This window comes from Marmota flaviventris, chromosome 4 (assembly GCF_047511675.1).
Source record: "Marmota flaviventris isolate mMarFla1 chromosome 4, mMarFla1.hap1, whole genome shotgun sequence".
In the NCBI taxonomy this organism is placed as follows: Eukaryota; Metazoa; Chordata; class Mammalia; order Rodentia; family Sciuridae; genus Marmota; species Marmota flaviventris.
This window is the reverse complement of record NC_092501.1, coordinates 153,180,325-153,205,118: the sequence shown is the minus strand read 5'-3', so window position 1 is coordinate 153,205,118 and position 24,794 is coordinate 153,180,325. Positions and strand designations below refer to the sequence as shown.

Below are 24,794 nucleotides of genomic sequence, written 5' to 3'. Positions count from 1 at the left end.
CTTATCTCTTTGTGATTCTTGATATTTGCTTTCAGTCTTTACCAGTTACCCTCCAAATACGAACTTCCTTTTTGGTGCTAAAATGTTTTTTTACAATTCAACCTGGTTTTCTTTGTTTTACTTCCATTTATTGTTTTCAAAGTTATTTTCCTTTTGTGATATTTATTATAATTTTTAAATTTATTCTGCTATTTTGATATATTTAGACCATAGGAAGCATCACATATGTTAATTCTGTTGGAATTTTCCTGAAAGCCCTTCTCTTATGAAATATTTAGACCACAAGAGTCTCTCTTATGCTACTGAAATAAAGACTCTCAGGACTCTATTCAAAATAACTCTCAAGGTATTTAAGGAGGTACAAAGCAAGTAGAGAAAAAGGAAAGGGTATTAAGTTACTAATGCCTACTTCATGCTAGAAATTTTATTTCACAATATCATTAAGTTCTTAGTCTAAAAATGAACTCTAGATAGGGCAGAGGGGTTGGAGGGGAAGGGAGGGGGCATGCAGTTATTAATGATGGTGGAATGTGATGATCATTATCATCTAAAGTACAGGCATGAAGACACAAATTGGTGTGAATATACTTTGTATACAACCAGAGATATGAAAAATTGTGCTCTATATGTGTAATAAGAATTATAATGCATTCTACTGTCATATATAAATAAAAAAATTTTAACTGACTTAAATTGTTTTTCTCATTTTACAGATGAGTAAGTTGAGGCTCAGAGAACTTAGTTACTTTCTCAAGTTCAAATATTTAATAAATGAAAAACCTCGGAGTAAAATTTTAATTTGTATATTCCAAAACCCAAGCTTCATATAAACTCCCATCTCTCTTTAAATATATTTTTACCTCCTTCAAGTTTCCCTGAGCCTCTCCGAATGATGATAACACAAGTCAGGTGCCAACATAATCAGGACAGGATGGCGGTTCTGCCACAAGCAACAGCCGTCCTCTTTCATCAACAGTTTAAAATTGTGTTCAGGCATTCATTGGGAAATTTACTGCAATTTAGCACTTGCTATAATGAGCAAACTATCAGAATTTTGTAAGTTTGGCTCAATACGTGTATGTCAAGCACTTTCTGCATGCTAGACACCATGCTGTTTGCTTAGAACACAGACAAATAAGATGCTCATCTGTCATTGAGAAACTTACAGTTTGGGAATTAACTGAGGAGGGGAGACTGTTATACAATAAACGTATATTGGGGTGTTTGCCATGCTGTTTTCCCCTTTTTAAGATCCTGCCTCAGACCCTATCTCTATTGATTAGGAGACATCTGCATTCCACATTACCCCTATATTCTCTCCAGCCACCCAAACCCCGAGTGGTCAGGGCAGTCACCTGACTATAGGCTGAACAGCAATCAGAGGACATCACAAAGATGAAATGGGCCAGATTTCTCAGCCAAAAACATATAATTGGGCCTATAAAAAAATCAAGAAGTATCAGTGTAAAAGAAGACAATAAATGAAGAGAATATATCCCCATGTCAAGGAAGGAGAGCTAGTGTGCCTACATTCTTGCTGCACAGTTGCCCAAAATTGACCCAATCTTTAAACAGTCTTCCTGACACCTGTTGGCCTATTATCTATTTTCCTACGATGTTGCTGTGGTCTGTAATCGTATCCTTAAAAATAAACACGACTTTTAGTATGATCTAATTAGACTTATTTCTGTCACTTAGAACTAGGGGAGTGCCAGTGAATGCAAAATGTACATATCATGTGACAAAAACTATAAAAGACATATCAACAGAGTTCCATAACTGTGATAAGGAAAAGCTTCTGACCCAGCCTGGATAGAACATGCCCTGATGGCCTCCTAAAGAAACATCAGAGAAACAGAGAGGCAAGGGAAGGAGATGAAGTCAAAAGCAGGCACAAGGTCAAGAAGGAACAATTTCTATGGTTACCTAAACTTGGACTAACTATTTACGCAAGTCCTTAAAAAGCCATATGTCCTGGAAATTTAATCAAAACCATGTTGATTACCTACCATGAACCAGCATGTCATAAAAACAAGTAAAACAGAGTCTTTGTATGAAAGAAGTCATGACCCAATGTTGAAGGCTTTGCTGCTTACACAGACTTAGAAATTAAGTCAGTGTCTATTATAAACTAGGCCCCGGGGGATGGCATTTCATGAGAACATGGTTTGCTCATTTGGGGATTTTATACCTATTTAGATGTTATTAACAGCTACATTATATCAATAGATAATACTTACAAAATGCTTTCTACATGCCATGCAGTTTTCTAAATACTTCATAAATACTTATCTCATGTAATCCAAAAACCTCTATATGGTAGACTCTTGGTATACCTATTTCACAGACAAACTAATTGAAGCACAAAAATGGTAACTTTCCCCAGTCACACAGCTAGTAAGTAACATAACTAGGATTTAGCAGAACCCAGTAATCTGAGAATCCATTCTTAGCCACTACTCACACTATTTTCAATAATAATAAAAAATAGAAATAAAACTAAAATGATCTACACTTCCATGATTTTTTTCATTTTGTCATGATCCTTGGTAGGATTCAACCAGATATAATACATAAATGATACCAGATATGATACACAAATATAATGACTGAATAGGTAACACTTTGTGTCTTCTTTAACAGTGTCTCAAACATTTTAAATACAGTGATTTTCATTATAATCATTTTAATGGGGATAATATTCCATCAATTTATCATGCCATAGTTTAGTTATTCCCCTGATATTCAAATCCCTACTTGTTCCCTGGTTTTTCCATGTCTTTTCTACTTCAAATAATGGTTGAATAAATATATTAGTGAATATTTTTTTTCCTTCTCTTGAAGTATTTCTTAGGATAAATTTCCTGGGGTGGGGAGCAAAGTGAGCTTGCTGGTACAAATGTCAATGGGCAGTTTTTAAATTCCTGATATATAGTCAAACTACTTTCCAAAAGCCAATAATGAAAGGTTGCAAATTTGCAAAAGAACCCATTTTACCACAATTTCTGAGAACTGAGTTATTCTATCTATTTTTTAATGTTTACTCATTTAGTAGGTGTAAGGCATGTGTTTTTTTTAATTTATATTTTACTTCCCTTGCTTACTGATGAGGTTAATATTTCTCTAGTTGTTTACTTACTGAGGTTCTTAATGAGAAAATTCTCTGTACCTAAGTTTTGCCCAATTATCTATTGAGAGTGTAATAGTTTTTCTACCAGTTTGAATGCCTTTAAGAAAGTCATTAATCCTTCCCCTACTTTGTGTGCTTTTCCTCAACCTATTTACACAGGAGTGAGCTTTCCATGGTACTGAAAAGCAAGCCTTGGAGACATTGCTCAGAGCCATGTGGGCTCTGAGTCAGCTTTGGCCCTATGGAATTAAGATGTGACCTTGAGGAAGCTGAGTTTGGCTCAAGAACTAAGAGAGAACATTTGTAAATGGCTCCTTAAGTTTAAGTGAATCAATTTTTATGTAATTCATGCCAGCAGGGTGATTTTAGCCCTGAATATAAAGAGGCTGAGACACAGCAAGACTTGAGTTCCTCAAATCTGGAGACAGCACCTCTCTCCCCAAGTGAGCACAGTGCCAGCAGCAGAAGCCGCGACACCCCCACCTCAAAGAAGATCCCAGAATATAAGAGGGCTGCATCTGCTCCTGCTCTATGTGACCTCCTCAATCCAATAAAACCCTGCATCCCCGGCTACATAAATCAGGAACTAATCTAATCTTACAGCGGAGTCTGGTATTGCTGCCAAGGCAAGCCCATGGAAACTCTGCCCTCTTCTTTCCCAATTTCACTTATGTTGTCTTCACTACATGTTTCACATTTTTTATATAGATAAATCTTTCATGGTTTCCTTTGTGTTTTCTTTTATCCCTCCATCCATTGGAAAGGTTTCTTTCCAAGGATCATGAATACACCCAATTTTACATTATCCCAAAATTTGTGTTATTTTTTATGTTCAACTAGTGAATGCATCTGGGACAGTTTGTTATATAATGTTTGATATGGATCTAAAAGAATTTGTGGTGTTTCTTAATATTGTTTGGAAACTGTTTATTGAGTATTTCTTTCCCTATAATTATGTAATAGTTAACTACTATATCACACATTCAATTCATAAATGCAATTGTACCTATTTCTTGTCCTATTTGTATATGCTTCTAGCTATACATCCGTAGATAGTTTTAATTATTGTTTCTAAAATGGTTTTTATCTGGGACTGCCTCTACCTCACCACTTTTCTTCTTTAGTAATACTTCTGATAACCTGTGTTTTTTTTTCCAAAATGTTTTGGAATGGTTTTGTCAAGAAAAGGCCTGGTATATTTTTTATTCTTAGATTTATAAATTAACTTAATAAAAATGTACAATCTTTACAATGTGCATTCCTCCACTCAGGAAACATTTGTCTATTCATTCATGCCTCAATTCTATCTCTAATGAAATGCTGTAGCTTCCTTTATGTTGGTCACAGTCATCCCTAACAAAGATTACTCCTATGTCTCTGTCACTATAGTGAATGAGATTTTTTCATTATATTTTCTAGTTACTTATTGCTTACATGTCAAAATCTCTATTTTATAATAATGATGCGAATAACAACCTTTGAAGAATATTTCAGTATCTTTGGCAAAACTATTATGAAAACATTTTTTCATGATGTCATTCCATGTTCCTTTAAGCAATAAATTCCTTCTAGAGGTCAGAAAAAAAAGAGTATTTTTTTCCCTGAAACAAATTTAAACCAATGATAAAGGTTCTTTCAAGTTTTTTTTCCTTAGAAGTTAAGATTTTTAAAAGCTTAAGTTCAACTTATAAAATTAACAAAATCTAGATGCTTTGCATATACATTTTTCTGTTCCTTTTAATTGGTTTTGGTTTTACCCATATTTTTAATTCTTCTATTTAAGTCTGTAGTCCACTTCAAATTGTCTTTGCAAATATGCAGTTAGCCTAGGAAGGTTATGTACCTTAATGTGCACATTCACAAGTAATTAAGCTGTGTGATAACTGAACAGTATTTTTGTTCATCTGTTCTTAATCACATACACTGAAAGTGGAGTAATCGACCTTTTTCCTCTAGGACACGTTGCAAATCCATCCCCTTCACAACACACTCAGAAAGCATTATGGAACACAAGAGTGATCCCACTTGGTCACCTTGAATCCTCTTTAATCTATTTAAAAAATAATTATTTTTCATAAACTTTCCTACTTCCAATACTGCTAGTAAGAAATCACTTATGACCCAACTTTATCCTGATCAATGTGCAGCAAGCAACATGTCCACCCATATACATCCAGGACACAAATGGTTGAGGAATAGTGAGAAAATGGTTTTGGACAGTTCCTTGACAAGATTTAAGAAATTTGTGCACAGTTGCTGAATTACCCTTTCTGAGGTCTCTACCACACCTTTCTGAAGACATTAACCACTCTTTATTCTGAATTCTGATGACTCTTTACAATTTCACTATTTCCATCTACTCACTTTCTGACATATGATCCTCTGAGTCATCATTTGCTCCAGCCTCATGCTTCATTCCTTGTGAGGTCATCTGTCCACCAGAAAATCTCATGAGTCTGAGAACATTAGGGAGCCCTTGCCAGCTTTGCAGGCTCTTCTCTAGCCCTTTACCACATACCCTTTGTACCTGCATGGTGGCATGTCCCTCACTACACTACAATCATTCAGTTTGGGGGTGGTCAATCCTTGAAAAAGGAATAAAATCTGTTTCATTTTCTTTATCCCCAGGGCCCAGCCCAGTACCCAGCACTTGCAGCCTGCTCATACTGTACCTTAGTTAATTATTCCTATCATTGACTTCCATCAAGAGAGAGACTTCCATCCACCTCTATGTGCTTAGGACATGTCATAATGAACATTAAGTGTACAGACTTAATAAACACTGGTTGTGGTGCACAGTTCACAGTCTGCATCCTCCTAGCCTAGCTAGGTCTTCATCCCTAGGCCTTTCCTTGATCTCTCTGATACCTCAAAGTCACTAGCACCAGTGTAACTTATTTCACTGCCACAACACTTCTCCAGAACAGAACAAAAGGATAAGAGATCCTGAATAAATGTAAGTGCTCTCCAAATGTGTAGAGAATAAAGTTTCAGGCAAAACACTGGCAAGTCTATCCATGAATGAGGTCCCTTCCACATATAAGCAATGTATCACCTTTGGGAAACTACAAAAATTATCCCCAACTTCTCACAGCCCATGTCATCAAAACTGTAAGTGGCTTGAAATAGTGTAATCTTCCTTTATAAATTTGGATTTTTTTCCTCCAGAAACATCTACTTCTCAGGAACCTATCTGCTGATTTCCAACTCACACCAAATAATCAGACTTGCTCCTTATGAGGTCATCCATCTACTGGAAAATCCGAAGTATCTGGCAACACTAGGATAGAACTGGCCCTCACAAGGAAAGCGTTCAGATAATAGAGGCTTGATCTAGGGCTTTAAAATTTAAATATACTTTTAGATTAAAAAGATATCACAAATATTATTTACAAATATTATTGTTTTATTCAGAATGTTGAACAAATTCTGCTGTTTTTTCATTAAATGTGATTAAGTAACACAGATAAAGGCAACAGAACTCATGGGCTTAACCCTTCATGGAATGCACCCTGATCTCCTTACTGTCCTGGAGCTCCTACACCCCTCCTGGGATATTGAAATGGAGAGTCTTTGCACTTCCCTGCAGAATGGTATTCAGGTTCTTCCCTCTCTTTGACTTCCTATCCATATTTCTTCTCTTTTTGTTTTTATCTTTGGCTCTCTTTTCTGCCCTTTATCCCCTTCCTTCCCACAGTTTTACAAAACTGAGCAGCCTAGAGGTCTGACTTTCAGGTGAGTGAGGAGTTATATTTCCATAGTCCTCTGAAGCACAAGGCAGTGTTTGTCACCTTTACCCACAGAGCTGGCACCAGGGACTGCCTAAGCTCCAGCACCAGGTTTGCTGCTTTGTCTCCCAACTCTACTTTTATTACCTTCGCTCTTGACGTTAACAAAACCATAGATAATTCGTACACTGTCTTGTCCCTGCCATTCTTTCACCTTCTAAGCTGCAAAGGTCTTTCTTTGCTCTACCTCAGGTGCCCATTCACCCAAATCATACAAGGAACAACATCCACCCTACCATTTCACCTTCAAACACTGTTCTTTGAGCACTGTCTCCTAGAGACCAGCACACTTAAGCCAGCACTCCAGCACTCCTTGCTACTCCCAACCCCAGAAAGACCTCTAGCCTCAACTCTGACATAGAATAACTGACCCTATAGCTTTTCTTATTATCTATCACACACCCTCGCATCCTTGTTTATGTCCTAAAAGGACTAAATGGCACAGTGTGACACTGTAAATGTTCCTTTGCCACCATCCACAACTCCCTTGCTCCTCACTGGGTAAAACTCCAATCCTGGTTAAAGTCAAGTGTGCACTTAGTCTGTACCTCTACCAAAGCAGTTAAGCATTGCTGAAGAAATCACAAAGCATGTTATGGTTTGATGCGAGGTGTCCCCAAAAGCTCACGTGTGAGACAATGTAAGAAGGTTCAGAGGAGAAATGACTGGATTGTGAGAGTCTTAACCCAATCAGTGATTTAATGCCCTTATAGGGATTAATTGAATTGGTAGGGTGTGGCTGGAGGAGGTGGAAATTAGGTCATGGCTCTGGTGTATATATTTTGTATCTGGAGAGTGGAGTTTCTCTCTGCTTTTCATCACTGTGATGTGAGCTGATTCCCTCTGCCACCCTCTCCCGCCATGTTTAGTCTCACCTGGAGCCCTGAGGAATGGAAGCCACCTGCTATGGACTAAGACCTCTGAAACCGTGAGCCCTCAAATAAACTCTTCCTCCTCTCTATAATTGTGCTGGTTGGGTCCTTTAGCCACAGCAGTGGGAAAAGATGAATAAATCAGAACATTTGATTTCAAATGTATCATCACAGATACCAAGCAGAACTCACTGCTGCCAGACAACATACTTCCCTAGGGAATGTGTTTTCCCAACTTCTGAGATAATATTCACATCTCTGCTCTCCTCAAATTTCCAACATCCTTTCCCTCCCCTCACCACTCTCAGCTAATGACCTTGCCTGGTTTTTCACAGAGAAAACATGTGATCAATCACCTCATCTTTCAATTATCAATCTTACCAAAGATCCTGTATCTGTACTCAAATATCCCACCTGTCTCCATTTCTATTAAAGGGGGAAGAACAGAAGAAATCCTATGCTCTGTGACTAGATTATCTTTAATCTTCTTTAAAATATCACTCCTACAATCACCCCCTTTGCCTTTTCATTTCTGTTAACATTAAAAATCTGGCTTAGAATTTCTCACAAAGCTACAATATCTGAAGACTTGCCTGAGGATGAAGGATCGCCTTCCAACTTTACTCATACTGCTACTGGAAGGGGGTTTCAGTTCCTCACCAGGTAGGCATCTCTCTGACACTGGCCAAAACATGGCTTCCCTCAGAACAGGGGTGAGGGGGCAACAAAGATGGAAACCACAGTCCTTTTATAACCCAACACCAGAAATAGCATCTCATCCCTTCAGTTTTATTCTACTTATTAGAAAAAAGTCATTAAAGCCAATATTGGGGGCAATATTGACTTCACCTTTTGAAAAGAGGAGTCCCTGGGCACATTTTAATAACTAGTACTATTTAAGAATTTTAATTCCAAATTTCTTAGGAAATCAAAAATAATTTCTTCAATTTTCAGAACCCACTATAAAAGCCCCACTTCCAACCCAATATCATCCCATCTCTCAGCTAATTCCAACCCTTTATTACCTGACTTGTTCAATTTTGCAAATACTCACACACCTTTTCTTTTAAGGACACCCTCCTCATCACATTTTTAAACAGTTCTGATTATAGTACCAAGAATCAAATGTTGTGATGTACACATTCACCAGCTATTTTGTCTAAAACGCAACTATAATTTTGCTCCTTGAGAGCTAGGACCAAGTCTCCTGTTCACAGTGCCTAGTATTGGACTATATACAATCAGAAATGAATCAATCAATCAATTCAGCTAGTGAGCTATAAAAATACTTTAAAATAAGACACTATTGTAACTCTCTTGTCAACAATCCCATGATTTTATAGTATTGTTTAAATTATAGGGAATTGGCTGTGTCCGATTTTGCTTGGTGTCACAGTTCTTAGACTCTCTCTCTCCTTTTCCTGCTTCCTGTTAGGAGCATGTCTTCTTATAGCTTAGAACACATGGCTTGGAGATTCAGTCCCACTCCATTCTCAAACCAACCCAGAATCCTGATTGTGGATGTGAGGGCATTATGTAGTCTAATCCTAGATCTGGTCTCAGCTTGTCTTTGCACTTGTACTCTAACCACTGGCTTCTGCACTGTTTTGAAACCCACTTGTTGCCACCTTTTGCCTGTGTTTAACTAGATTCTTTGCTCAGTGCTTGAGTTCCATTTTTGATAACTGCTTAAGAGTACTCAGGATTTGTCTTAAGATAAGACAAATCTTAAGATTTTTTATTTTAAATAAAATATCTTAAGATATTTTATTTTTTATTTTTATATTTGTAAGATAAGCAGACACAGATATGACTGTCATGAAGGAAGCAGTTTTTATGCTCACAGATCCCTGGAAGTAAAAGGTAGAGCATGCCATGCATGGCCAAAAAGGGAAGCACCAGGGTTGGTCTGAGGGCAGAGGGAAAGGGGGAACATGGACAAGATCCTTTATCAAGGTTTCCATAGAAATAAAGGCGTGAGACAAGGTAAGTATGTTAGACTTGTTTAAGTCATTTTAACAGGGTCTAGGGCATAGAAGCTGCCTCTCACTGCCTGAAATCTGGTCTGGGGTGTTTAGGGCAGCCAGTTATAGTCGCCTAGAAGAGCCCATTAAGGGAAGTGGTTATAGGTAAGGACTCTGGATTGGTTGGTTTACATTTGAAAGATATGATGTGACAGAAGGTAAATCATTTATTTTCTCTAGAAATTTGCTAGCCCTGGGATGGGTAGCCCTTCCAGGGACAGCAAGGCCCTAATGTCAAAGCATGAAACATCACACTGTGAATTCTATGGTTTTCCATCAGTTTAATGATCTTCTTCCAACACTCATCTGATCCTAGGAGTTATGTTTACTTGTAGATCTTGACTCAAGCAAATCTGTCATATCCTAGAAATGATCAGGACCATGCCTCACATATGAAAACCAGCTCATAATAAGAAAAACTATTGGCTAATAGATCTTTATTATTCTACCAAGTCTAGAGTCTAGAAATTTTTATTTTCTGTTCTAAAATAACATCTTCCTTTCTATGTAATTACTTGCAAAACCAAGTAGGTACAGATTTCCACATCCTAAAGTATGTAACAGATTCCCACATCCTAAACCAGCCCCAATGAAGAACACTTACATTCTCAGCTCACTTTCAAGACATATTAAGACAGAGTTATAATTTATATCTTCATGAAAAGATAAAAGTCTTGAGCAAAAAAATTAAATATGAATGAATTTTAGGATACTTTCCTTAAAATGGCAAAGCACCAATGGAGAAAAAAACGAATAAGGAAAAGAACCTCTGAACTTTGAACTGGGCAATCCCTGAACAAAAGTTTTCCTGATGGGGTCTAAGGGAAAAAATGTATGGATTCAGATAAGTCTTTTGTGACATATTATTTCATGTTTTAAAAGAAGCTGGTCATTACTCTAACAAGTTGTTGAGCTGAATGTGTTTTGTACATTTTCAACTTCATCTCTGTCATTCTTGATTTTTTAAACATTCTATAAAAGCTGAATAATATATTCATTGCATTTCCAAAATCTAACTTGCCTTCCTTTTTCATTTTATATCAAAAGACCTCTCACTATCAATGTAAATTTAAATTTGTATAGCAGTTTAGACTTTAAAAAGTGCCTCCATACTCATTTCTTAACCCACAGCAACTCTAAAAATGGGGAGGAAGTGCATATTCTCATTCAAATTGTCTAATAAATTAGTAAATGCTTTCTTTTTTTTGGGGGGTGGTATTCAGCCAGCATTTATTTGACAGCCATTATGTACCAGGCACTATTCTAGGTGCTGAAGATGCAGAGGGAAATAAAATTAAATCACCATCTTCAGGTAACGCTGGCAAGAAAGGACATAATGAAGAAGTAAACAAGTAAATGAGAAAGCTCCAATTCAAACCCCAGTTCTCTCATTACGAACTTAGAGCTCCGTGCAGGTTACTCCTCTTCCTCCCTAAACTATCCAATGCAAAAGTCCTCTTTGACATGAATTTTTGCAGTTTGAATTCTCTGATTCCTATCTCTTTGAATTTCCAAAAGGTCTCAGATTTCTCCCACTCTCAAAATTGATTCAGTTGTCTACTGTCAAAACATCATTCAATAACCATCCTGCTCAGAACAATATTGTAGATAATTATGAAGAACTCTCTCTACTTCTCCTACCCCCAAAACAAGATAAAAGAAGTCAACTTGAATGTAAAATAGTAATTACTAGAGGTTAGGAGGGGAAGAGAGAAGGCAAATAAAGAGAGGTTGGATTTGATCCACGCACTCCATGTGTGTGTATTTAAATATCACTCCAAACCCCATTAATAAGCACTATTAACATATGTTAATCAAAAATAAAATAAAAAGGGGCTGGGGTTGTGGCTCAGTGGTAGCATGCTTGCCTGGCATGTGTGACGCACTGGGTTGGATTCTCAGCACCACATACAAATAAATAAAATAAAGGTCCATCAATAACTAAAAAAAAAAAAATTTAAATAATAATAAAATAAAAAATACATTCACACTTGGAAAAATACATACCCTAAAACTTTAAAGTACAAATTAATAACCTTCAAGAGCATACACATTTAATTATTGGCAGTTCTCTGCCTACAGACTTTCTGTAGGAGAGCATTTCAAATTACTCCCCTTTGCCTGTTTTCCATCTCACAGCACTCACTAGTAAGTTAACTTGTTCCATGTATCATTAGTAATTCATGACTTGCTTGTGAAAGTGCAGGGACAGCACTACTACAGACCTAATACAATGAATATCTTATTAGGAAGAAATTAACAAATGAATTGTTACTGATCAATAGGTGTTGAAGAGAAAATTACAATGATAGTAAAACCTAAATAATTTATACACAGTATTGATTTTTTCATTACATTAATTATTCTTTATAGCACACATAAGGAACTTGGAGAATAAAACTGTCAAAGCAAAGAAATTTATCCGTATTAGTGTTTTAGGCTCAAGTCTGAATTTAAAAGACAAAGAACAGGCCATGATCACAAATATTTTTAGAATGTACCCAATAATAAATTTGATGTTTCCAGTGTACCTGAGTTTCTCCATGGTGTCAGAGGTTTTCATTCACAAGTGTTTTTTACATTTATCAATGAGAATATAAAACTCTTCTAATACAAATATTAGAAATAGAAATAACTATTAATTCACCTCTTTCATCATATTCATAGAAGGCATAATAAGGAACCTGATGAAGCTGTGAGGGAAAGAAAATCTTCCCTGACACCTTCTCCAGATTTTTTAAGTTAATAGGACTTAAGTCCAGTTCAATGAAGTACAAATTCTCTACAACTAATAATTTTCATAGCCATCACAAGACAATTCCTGAGGCAAATTTACTGTGATAAGTAACTCTTCCCATAAAAACAAGGGTCCAAAGATGACCCCCTTTCTTATTATGTCATTGCTGCCTATAGCCATGGCATATAATGGGATACTAAGGAAAAACCAAAGAGAGAGAACTGTGTATAAAGGTGGACCAAGAAAAAGACAGCATAAGGTATTATATTCTACAGGGATGGCCCTATTCCCAGAAACTCAAAATCTGTTAAAACAGATTTAACATCCACAGCCATCCCAATAGATGTGATACATACAGATATTCCATTGAATATTGTTTTGTTATCTATCAATATGTATATAAATGAGCTTTTTTCGTGGCATTTGACTCTCAGGATTAAAGCATAATTCCTTCTTGGGTCTAGTTTCATCAGATATCAATTTTAATTATTTTCCATTATCTAATAATAATAAAGTTATACATTCTGCAGAGAAACATGCAAAATGCACACTTTTCATACATATCACATCTCCCCCAAAATAAAAACAAAAATAGTATTTCAAAGTCCTTTAAAATTGAACCTAAATATATTAGAATAATTTCATATGTGACATAATTTTTTTCTTCCCTCACATTTTCCTTTTGAGAGACTTAAAGCTCATAAATGTTACTCTGAAGAATCTTAATGCTCTTGGAAGAAAATCTAAGCAACAGAAAGCATCTCATTTCATAAATATGTTTTTGCAAACTATACCCAGTTTTGCACACTACTTGTCATGCCTAAACTAATATTATTATGTAACTCCAAATTTATAAACTGCCATAGATGTAACATAAAATGTATTGTCTACAGTGCATCTTTTTTTTAAGAGAGAGAGAGAGAGAGAGAATTTTTTAATATTTATTTTTTAGTTTTCGGCGGACACAACATCTTTGTTTGTATGTGGTGCTGAGGATTGAACCCGGGCCGCACGCATGCCAGGCGAGCGCGCTACCACTTGAGCCACATCCCCAGCCCTACAGTGCATCTTGATACAAATTTAACTGCCCAAATCTGTCACTTTACCAGCTGATTCTTATGTGCTAAGGTGACAAATACCTAAGTTTAGCATTATTTTTAATACTCAGCAAAAAGTCTCTTGCCTATGGTGGCTGTTCTTTTGAAAGTGTTTTTTTTTTTTTTGTTGTTGTTGTTGTTGTTGTTATTATTGATTTTTCTGTATTCACTATTCTTTAGGTAGAAACTCTGATCCATGAAGAGGACACTTGGTACAGGAACTAAAATACAGTATCGGTTCTTGTCTCATTTGTTGAACAAAACCAAGGCATCCATAAAATTAATTAGAAGAAACTTCAAACTATTTAAGACACTGTGAAAGTTGTTCTCTGGTTTCATTCCTCCCAATCCCAGCAACTCCAAATCCATTTCCATCTTTCTCTGCCTTGCCACAGGCCAAGGAACAAACACATCAACTAGCTCTTGTGCTGATAGCCTCCAGGTAGATTCACTCAGTGGAAGACAATGGAAAAGATGGACAGGTGGGAAGAGAAAGTGGTCCAGGCATATCCTCCCCACACTTCATTTCTCCTCAGGCCTATAGTTATGGCAGTTGTTTCTTTCCACAAACCTCTTCTTAGGTTTCCGCCACAGAGACTGTATCTTCTGCTAGCCCCCAGAAGACAACAGATATGATAAAGCCTTTCTCTCCATTTGCTACTTCACAGACTCAGTTGCCCCCTTGTTACTAGTTACAAGGTACCTTGAGGTCCAATACTGGTTCCATTACCTCTGTTCATAATTATGTAGCAAGTTCCTTCAAAATCCCAAAAGGGGCTTCTGTTTGCCAAGATTCTGGCTAATAAAGCTGGTAATGGTGTAAAACAGCATCATGATACAGAAGAAGAAGGTATAAGTAAATAAATGTACAGCAGCAGCATTTAAATATACTCACACTTCAAATCAGATGGTCTCCTGGATAGTTGATTACTTTCCACAAATGCACTAATGAGGCAAACCACTGCACACAAGACGAATTTCTGTCTTCTACATTCAATGTTCCCTTCTTTCTGCTTTGGTTCTTTTAGCCCTTCTTCACCTTGACTGTTTTTGCCTTCTCTCCTTCCTCTGTGGCACCCTTCTAATTTATACTCCAGATGACCACTGTCTGCTCTCTTCCTTGGCTTGTCACCTTATTCTTTACTGTATTATAGGGATCTTCAGACTATACTCACACATTAAGTTAGTACGTGTCTTTCTAGGTCTAGGTTTTCACTTTTGAAGTAAACCCATAAAAGTTTACAGGTTTCTAATTAGAGTCCACAAAATACAGATGTCATCATACAAGTAAGTGTACAGATACATATTCAGAGCCTTGAACACTTTGGAAGAAATATTCTGTAGATCTAATACATAAATATTAAGGATATCAATGTGATCAGCCTTTATACCATCTTGGATTTATAAAGAAACTAGAATGTAGGGGCAAACACATACAGCATAAAATGCCAAGGTTCTGGAAAAAATAACACTGTAGTTATCAATAAAAAATGGCAAGATATTCATAATAGTAATGAACTACAAATATTATGTGCTCACAGGCAACTAATTCCATTTCACTGCAGGACTGTTTCATGTATGAATTTCAATGTATGTGTTAAACATTTTTATTTCTGTTTCATTAATTTACCATAAAAAAATAAAACAATAAGCTGGGTAAAGAGCTGCAAGTTTCCATTCAGCAGTAGTCACTGAGTGCCCATGGAGTATCCATGGAGTCCTAAGAATTAACATTTAATTTTTATCTTTTATAGTTTTTCTTTGCATTGTAACTTGAAAGTTCATTTTTGCATTATTTATAATGAAAATTTCCAGATTCAAAAAGGATAATACAAGCTTACTTATAATTTTATCATTACACAAAACAACATGTATGTATAAGACAAATCCCATAAAAAAATAGCTAACACATAAGATTTCCTGTGTTCCAAGAGAACCACATGGATTATTAATGCTCACAGCAAAATTTTACTCTAACTACTCCCATTTTCCTTTTTTTTTAATTTATTTTTTAGTTGTACACAATACCTTTGTTTATTTTTTTTAATGTGGTGCTAAGGATCAAACCCAGGGCCTCACGAATGCTAGGCGTGCGCTGTACCTTTGAGCCACAACCCCAGCCCTAACTAATCCCACTTTCTAGAGAAGGAAATGGCAGAGAAGAACAGATAACTGACTCAATCCAAGGTCACATGGCAGTGAGTGATTGAGCCAGATGAAAATCCAGGAGGTTTGATTTAGGAGTCCACGCTCTTAAACATCACTCTAATTGAATTCAAAAATCAGACAGCAACACGGTTTTCAGTAATTTTCAGTGGCTGATATTTGTTATTGGTTTCCTCTAACTTCTCTTAAGAACTATTTTCTAATTCAAAATCTCTTCCTGCTGCCCTTCAAATCATGACCTCCGACTGCCAACAACTCAACCATCTAGCTTAGAACAGTAGTAATCCCTAGTCTGTATATACCAGAGGTTATATACACTTCTCTCATCCTTTCATCCTAGATCAGAGTCCCCATCCTCTCAATTTAGGCTGATTTTTCTTCTAAAGTAAAAATGAATGATGGAATTAACTTTTCTAAAAGGCATCTGTTTGTCCCCAAATGAACTTCTGATTTGCGGCACACTGTCTGATAGGAGAAACTTCCTAACATTGCCCAGTAAACCCTGGCCTCCATACTTACTTTAACTCCTCTTTTAGAGAATGAGGGGAGTTGATACCTTAACTAATTATGAAAGTCAACCAATAAAAATTAGAATTTTCACCTGAGATAACAGTCTTTGACACAAAGCATATTAACTCCATTTTCTAAAGGACCACAATCTTGTCAAGTTACATTGATATTTTTAAAAGGTAATCTAAAAGCTAACATTTACTGAGCATCTTCTATGGGTTAATCTCTGTACTAGGTACTCTACATGTATTTACCAGCAAGTGTATTTACCAGAGGAAGACAAAAACAAATAATACTCCCTAAGTTAATAAATAGCACATTTTCTGACATTTAGGTAAATGCTTAGTTATAATTTAAACAATGTTAAATTAGCTAATCAAAATCAATTGTAAAGGTATATAACACAAATTCAAAAACAAGATAAGAGATTACTACAAAATATTAACACAGGCTCCCCCATTTAATTGTTTTCATACTGAACCAATTTCTAGGCCCAATAATTTATTTTGTGACTCTTAAAATCACATTAGAATTTGCCTGTCTCAATTAAACTGTTTAATTCATTATTGAGCATAAATAACTTTCAAATGACATAAGCTTCTGATTGTCTTTAGTCAAAATGAGATGAAAATAATTAGCTTTGGGAAATAACAACGTAAGAGTCTAAGATTAAGCAAAACCACATCATCAGTGGCTAAATTTTCCTAGCTTCTAATTATTACATGAAAATTTCTATTTCTCTAAAATCAACCCAATCAAATATCTCAAGGTGACTAGCAAGAAAAAGGCAAAAGAATAAATCATCTATTACCATTTACTACTTCCAATTTATATCCTTGCCGCTCACAAAAACTGAATGAGTTTAATTTAACCTCTTTCTGATTTATAGCAAATATTGGTAGCTTGAAGCAGAAGCAATACTTTAAGAGACCCTGTAATGAACAAATAAGTGGATATGGCATACAGACAATCTCTTATCTCTTAGTTTTACACTGCCACACAAACCTTATGGTAAAAATTAACCTTCTTGGCAGTTCAACATTTCTAATTAGAAGAGACATCAAACAGATTATGCTTTAGAAAGCAGCACAGGCTATAACATTCTGGAATATTTGAAACAGAGCCCTACAGATGCTGTATATATTTTAGTCTGGTGTCTAAAGAAAAAGCAATAACCAGAAGATGTTTCAAAGTGGTTCTGGTATTTTTGTGGAGAGTTGTGTTATATTTTCTCATCTCATATTTTTTGTACTCATTATTAAGAAGCAGGCAGTTTAGTACACAGGGTTCATTTATTGCTTTTGGCCCTGAATGTGTAAAATAGTCACCATCAGATTGTGCTTTACCAAAAGTTTCCTAGATAGAAATATTTACAAATTCTGGAGGATGGACTACTCTTCTCTTGTCTATGCATGAGGTAGGAAAGGGGAGACAAAAGATACCCTGCACTCATCTTAGATCCATAAAATAGAAGGCCACTCAGGTTAAGCCCTCCCCAAAGACTTCCTCCTACCACATCAGTAGCTCCCCAGCCACTTCGAAGGTTTTCGCTACTGGGGGACACGCCACGCACCTTCACACAACAGCTCACGCTCATTTTAGACAGTTAAAATCTTATAAATTCTTACTCTGAGTTGAAATTCCATTGCTTCTTAACCTAATTCTATTCTTTAGAGTGATACAGAACAACTCTCCTCTACCTTCTATATAATCCTCTGAATATTTGAAGACAAGCTTTATGTCTTTCTATATTTTTTCCATCTCCATATTAAACATTACCAATTCCTTCAATAAAATCTCACATGAACATGGTTTCCAGATGTTGCTGATAAATTTGAGTTGCAGTTTGACTCTAAAATTTCCCTAATTTGAATACAAAGAAGAGATCTGAAGATTCATTTATTTCTAATTTATTTGCATCTTTAGTCAACAAATTGGAGGGACTGTCCAGAACTCCATAGGCCCCTTGGCTCAGGAGCTGTATTCTTTCTGATAACTGATGTCCCCACTCCCAATGCACACACATACAAGCAGGCTTTCTCCCTTTCTCCCTTTTTCTTCCCCTCCTTCCTGTCTTACCACCACCACCACAGATACACACACATCCCAGTCATAGAGATAGTTCTGTGATACAAGAACAGTCAAAGAACACTGTCTCTCCAGCCACAATGACTGGCTGAAAGAACACACAAGCTGAAATTTGTCAGTTATTCTCCAAGACTTCTCAGAAAAGAAACTCTCAAGGAACTCAGAGAAGGCCTGCTTTCCTCTTGGCTTGCTGAGCTATTAGATGTGAAGGTCATTCATCCACCTCATGGGATGAGCACAATTTAGTAGAAGGAGATCACTCACTATGCAAAAGAGTGTGGGGACAGAGATCCTAGTTCCAGTCAGTCCTGAAACCACCTCTACTCTTTCCTGGGGAGTAGTTACATAAGTAACTCCCCTCTGGCTGGATTAAGTTTGAGTTAGGTTTGTATCGCTTATAACATAGAGATAGGTCTAATATAATATCCAGATGGCTCCTATTGAAACAAGACCAATGGCATACAGGTCATAAAGCAGAAAGATTGCCACCCAACCTATAAGAGGATGTGATAGGATATCTTCCAGCATTATTTAAGAATTGGCATTATACTCACCTAACAAAATCTGTCTTCTCTAACTGCCTAGGCTCCATGGGACTGACACTGCTCAAAATTCTAAGACCATCATCATGCCTGGCACATAGTAAATAGGTACTTAAAATACCTTCTCCTACAGAGACAAACTGATGATGAAGTAGGCAAAACACTGAATTTAAATTATGAAAACAAAGTATGAATTCCCTGGAGAAACCCTAAGCATATCATTTCACCTTTTTAGAGTTAGATTACTCATGAAAACTGTGGGACTAGATTATCTCTTTGGTCTTTTTTTAGCCATAAAATGGTATGTTTCTATCCATACTCAGTAACCAAGGATCAGTTCATGCATATTAAGAGGAAAAACATTCAGTAAAAAAGAAGGAAGTATAAGATAGAGTGAAACAATAACATACCAAGTAACAATTGGGAGTAAAAAAAAAAATGCAACACAAAACTAACAGGAAGAAGTTATCTGTAATATGAGAAAAGAGGTCATTCAGATGTGCCATCTGCCTATTAGCTTCCTGTCTTATTCTAAGCAATTTGTGATTAGAAATTACTTCTGTGCTGGATCCACACTGCTAACCCAGAGGCTTGCTCCTTCATGAGCAAGTGTAATTTCCATGATGGATCCTTCAACCCTTTCAGACATCCCTTTTCAGAGTAGCACTCTTGCTTGTGCCTTTCTCCCAGATTTTCCTACCTCCTCTCTCACCATTTCAAATAGTTTTTCTTGTCATAAATAGAATGCCTATTATATTGTGTGTCCCCCATCCCCTGCTCCTTATCCTGCCCCCTGCAATGATTAATGTCCAAATGCCCGTAATTTCCAATTTATTGCTTAAATTTAGAACTTAGGATTCTCAGTACAAAAAAAATCATAAAATGGCATCTCTATAAGTAAGTCAAGGTAACCCATTTATACCCAAGCTGCTCTAAGGAACTGACCTCAGATCCTTTTGGGAAAAAAAGGCCTTTATTAGGCAAAATATTATTAAAATTAGCAACTAATATCACAGTACTACTATATATCACATATTAAGTTTTAAGTGCTGTATACCAGCAGTTTATACTGTGCATATAAACTATGCTAAGCATTTTACATATATTAGCTCATTTTGTTCTCATAATATCTCTATAAGGGACATTCTAATTATTCTAATTATTTAAAGGTGAAGAATCTGAGGCTCAGAAAGAGTAACTTACTGGTTACATGGCTGGTTAATACAAGAACCACATCCATCTGACTCCAGATTCCTAGCTGTTACCCATTACTTGATCCATAAGGGCACTGATCTTTGAGAGAAATGAGGAGGAGGTACCAAGGGAGGATCAAAAGCAGAGAGCCTAGGCAAATAAAATCAGCAGGATCTACTTCTCAGTTTTGCTTAGAGCCAGCCCTATTTGAAATAGAACCTTGTTCCCATTATGTAGCAATAGATTATCTGCCATTTTGCATTGTGAAAATGTACCCTCCATTATCCAGGCTAATCTGGTTGACTGTAGAATGCTGTACACAAACATTACAATGACAGACAACTAATTCAGTCTTCTCTGCTAGGAAGATGCTAAGGTTAACATCTTTTCAACTTTATTCCTATAGCTTTGGATGCAGGGTGCTTCACTTATGTCACAACGATTCCTTCCTACAGTATCTAGAGAAGAAAAGCAATTGAGAATTGCTGGGAATAAGAGAGGATGGTATTTTTTAAAAAGAGGATTATAAAAAGTGATACAAACAAAATACTACCATAAGAATTTTTTGAAGAAAATTGGGGCTGGGGTTGTGGCTCAGCAGTAGAGCGCTCACCTAGCACGTGCAAGGCCCTGGGTTGGATCCTCAGTACCACATAAAAATAAATAAATAAAAATATTGTGTCCAACTAAAAAAATAAATATTAAAAAAAGAAAAACAGTATAAGTGAATTGAGTATTTGATAACTTGTGATTTGGAGAGAAATTAATATTTATGATCCATCACTAAATAAAGGAAATAATTACACTGTGCCATATAAATCATATGTTTAAATGGTCAAGCTGAAATTTTCCTATATTATGAAATAAAGATATTCAGTATTTCCTACAGAAGTAACACCTTACTGTTTGTGAGCTATGCAGGGCTTCATTTAATGGCAGCATCATTTCATCACTCAGCAAAAAGCCAATTATTTTTAGATTCTGGGCCCTCCTCTAACTTCTAAATCTTCATCTATTCACTAAGACATTGGTTTAAAAAAATGAATCCCTACTAAACAGTCATTAGGTGTTTCTGTGTGAAAATAAAAGTCTCAGTTTTGGTGAAATAATAGCTAGGAAGCACACTAGCAAACTCTGATGTCAAACAGGAATATATAATATCTAAATAAAAAGAATACAGCATAGGATGAAATATAACAGACAAACTCACTTAAGTGAGCATGCTTATGTTAAAAAGTTTGGAAGTAACACTTGGCTGTTTTAGGACTAAATGAAGTGGCAGAATCTAAAATAATATACCATTAAAATTTTTAAAAAAGAAGGTCCCAAAGTATCCTACTGAGAGACTCTAATGCCCTCATTCCAAGCCCAGTCAGTTTCTTATTCTAATCAATTTCCATGAAACAGGGAAAGGAGCAGGGAGGAGAGAGAGTATTTGAAAAACTGCCAGAGTTTAAAAAAAAAAAAAAAAAAACCCTATAATGAAATTTTGCTCATACTTGGAGAAATGAAGTAGAATTAGATGCTTCAGTGGCGGCGAATTCCAGAATCTGGGTAGTTTCCAGTAAATGAAGCTTTTCCATAATGTCAAATGCAAAAGCTATCTGATACCAACATTACTGAGCCGAGTGTTTAAATTCCTATTTCCTTACACCAAATTGTTTGAAACCTTTGAGATAAAAACTTCAATAAACTAGTGTTCCAAGCTTTTAATATTTTAGTCCCTTCAGCAAGCATGTCAGATTAATCTTCAGATTGCAGTGGGCATAAAGAACATTCAACCAAATTCTTAAACCCATGCCTCTCTCAAAGGATGTTAATAGCATAAGCAGTTTCATTGACTATTAGATTTCAAACTTTCCTAATCTTCAACTGCATTACCACTTTCTAAAAGGGGGAGCGGAGCGGGGGGGAGGAGCCATTCCCTCGTTAAAGCAAAGTATGTTACTTTATGTGATCTTTGTACCTACCCACTCAGTTGGTAGCACACTGCCAGGCACACAGTAGGCATTTAACAAATATTTTTGAAAAAATTTGATAGAATAGCCTGAGAGAGAGTGGAAATCTTGCTGAGAACAGCATGAGCCCAAATCCTGGCACTGCTGGGTAACAAAGACCATCTCCAGAATTAGGGTTATCGATGTAAAGCAGGAATTTGCCGGTGGATCTTCAAAGAGCCATCAGGAGGATTGTTTTCTGAGCTGGTGAGCAGTCACCCAAGAGTCACCCAAGAGCCACTTATGAAGAGATTATACTCCTCTCCTCTGTTTCATGCCTGGAAAACTCCTGCCCTCCACCACCACCACCTCTCCCGGCCTTTTCCTGGGTTTGGGGTTCCGCCACAGAACTTAAGTATAAGATTCCAGCCTCTGGTCTAACCAGCCCCCGACCCCCTAGCCATTCCACGGTGTTCATTGAGCAAGCAGGATACACAGCACACGACAGCTCCCTACACCTTTGAAGGTGAAAGCAGGAGGTGGGGGGGGGGGGTGGGGGTGGGTGGCGGGAAGCAGGGGGAACTAAAGAACTGGTGAGTTCAAGATCCCGGCGCTAGCCAGAGATTTCTCATCCCTCACCCAAAGCCTCTGCCCCAACCGCTACAAAAGGCTGACAAGCTCAGGGAACTCGGGGCCGCCTGGGCCGGGACTTGGGGGAGAGGGGCAGGACTTGGGGCAGCAAGGTAGCAGGAAGCTAGACGGGACAGGGGACAGTACCTGGTGTGGCTGTGGTTGCGGGGGCAGTCCTTCTTCTCCATGATGGCCGGCACGCAGTTGGTGAGCTCAGTCCAGTCCGCATGCAGCCCGCAGCTCCAGCCGGTGGAGAAGCGGGAGAAGAGCCACGTCTCCTTCTTGCCGGGCCGGTGGCAGGTGCACTTCTTCTGGCCAGCTTTGCAGCTACAGGGCTGCTCCAGCCGGATGTTCTTCACCAGGTGCCGGCCGAACGTAGTGCCCCCGGTCTTCTGGATGTGCAGGAACACGATCACGTCGCGCCCTTTAATGTTGAAATCCACGAAGCGAGTCAGGTCCTTCAGGGTGAAGTTGAAGCGCGGCACGAAACGGGGTAGGGACCCGTTTTCGGGGGCCTCGGGGTCCGGCTCCTCTTCCTCTTCCTCCTCCTCCTCCTCTGGATCCCCCGGCTCCTCCTCTTCGTCCTCCGGCGCCGAGACCCCCTGCATCCCTTCGGGCGGCCCCCGGGGCGGCGGCGGCAGCTGGGGCCGCCGCTCCCACTCCTCCGGAGGCGCCTGTGCGCGGCGGGCGGGACTCGGGGCGGCTGGCGGGCGGGCCTCCCCCGCGCGGGGCTGCTCCCCGAAGTTGGTGCAGGAGCTGGTGCAAGAAGGGGACACGTACTGGTACATGATGACCACGAAGAGGAGAGTGAGCACCGGCGTCAGCAGCCACTTGTTGAACCTTTCATCCATGGTCCCACTCTCAGGCCGGCAGGTGAAGCGGCGGCGGCGGCGGCGGCGGCGGCGATGGCTGCAGCGGCGCGGACCGGCGCCTGCTCGGAAGTTTCGGGGACTCCGGGGCGCGGCTCGGAGCCCGCCGCTCCTCCATGCCCCTGACGCCGAGGCGTGTGGCTGGCTGGCGGCCCCGCAGCACTCGGGGGCTAACGAAGCCGGGGCCTGTGAGCCGAGCAGGAAAGGCGGGCGCCGGCGCGCGCGGCTGCGGCTGCGGCGTGGAGCGCCCTACACTCCCGGGGGCGCCGGGCTCGGCCGGCTCCCCCGCTCCCACCCGGGCGCGGCGCGGCGCTCTCAGGCGACACAGAGCATCCCGCCGCCGGCTCGCAGACGCTCAGGCGCTGGGAAGCGGGGATCGGGTCCTGGACCTGCCCGGGGCAGCCGGGCAGCTGGGCTGCTGTGGCCGCGAGCGCAGGGGCTGCATGCGGCTCGCCAGGGCGCCCGCCAAGGGCGAAGGCGCGGCCCGGCCCCGCCGCCCCAGGCGACCGTGGCACCGCGCCCCTCACGAGTACCCAGCACCTTTGCCCGTAGGTCGCCAGGCGCGGGATCTTCGAGGGCGGACGGCGCCCGCCGCAAGTTTGCAGAGCAGCCCCCTCAGCGGCAGCGGGCGACGCGCCTCTGTGGAGCCGCCTCTCCTGGATAGTCGCACTGCTGCTTCGGGTTGGTCAGCCCAGGAGCAGGGACGTAGACACTCTCTCACACACAGGCTGGCACAGCCACAACCCGCCAGCCGGTGTGACAGGAGCCCTGCTACCCGCAGCAAAAACCTGCCCTAGGTACGGAGCATGCGCCAAAGCCTTCCCCAGCCCCGGAGGAGTTTCCAGGGGAGGAGTCCGGGGCTCCGAGGGGCTCGGGGGCGGCAACTGGGGGTGGGTATCCCTTCAGCCTGGAGCGAAGAAAGATTTGGCAGGAAGGCTAAGGTGCAGCGAGAAACAGCCCCGAGGAGGGCGTCTCTGGTGCTGATCTGACACCCCTACACTGGCAGCTTTCTCAGTTTGAGAGTGGACAGAAACCTGGGCGGCCTTCTTTACAGAAATAACGTCTCAAACCGCTGAAGGAACCACCTAAACTAAACACGGATTCGCTGGTTCCTCCTGGGCAGGGGAAATTGCTCCCCAAGACATCCTTAACTGGTGCTCAAAATTTATTTCGGTCCTTTCTCAACTACGAACTTACCTATGCCCAACTC

At 39.2% G+C, this 24,794-nt stretch overlaps 1 protein-coding gene across 1 annotated transcript in view; it reads right to left on the bottom strand.

Moving 5' to 3' along the window:
* Positions 1-23,578, bottom strand: part of Hs6st3 (heparan sulfate 6-O-sulfotransferase 3) — a 646,636-nt gene extending 623,058 nt beyond the window's left edge. Inside the window, exon 1 of the mRNA XM_027938930.2 lies at positions 22,863-23,578. Within this exon, the coding sequence (XP_027794731.2) occupies positions 22,863-23,566 (704 nt within the window). The 5' untranslated portion in view covers positions 23,567-23,578. The remainder of the gene's footprint in view (positions 1-22,862) is intronic.
* Between the last annotated feature and the right edge of the window lie 1,216 nt (positions 23,579-24,794).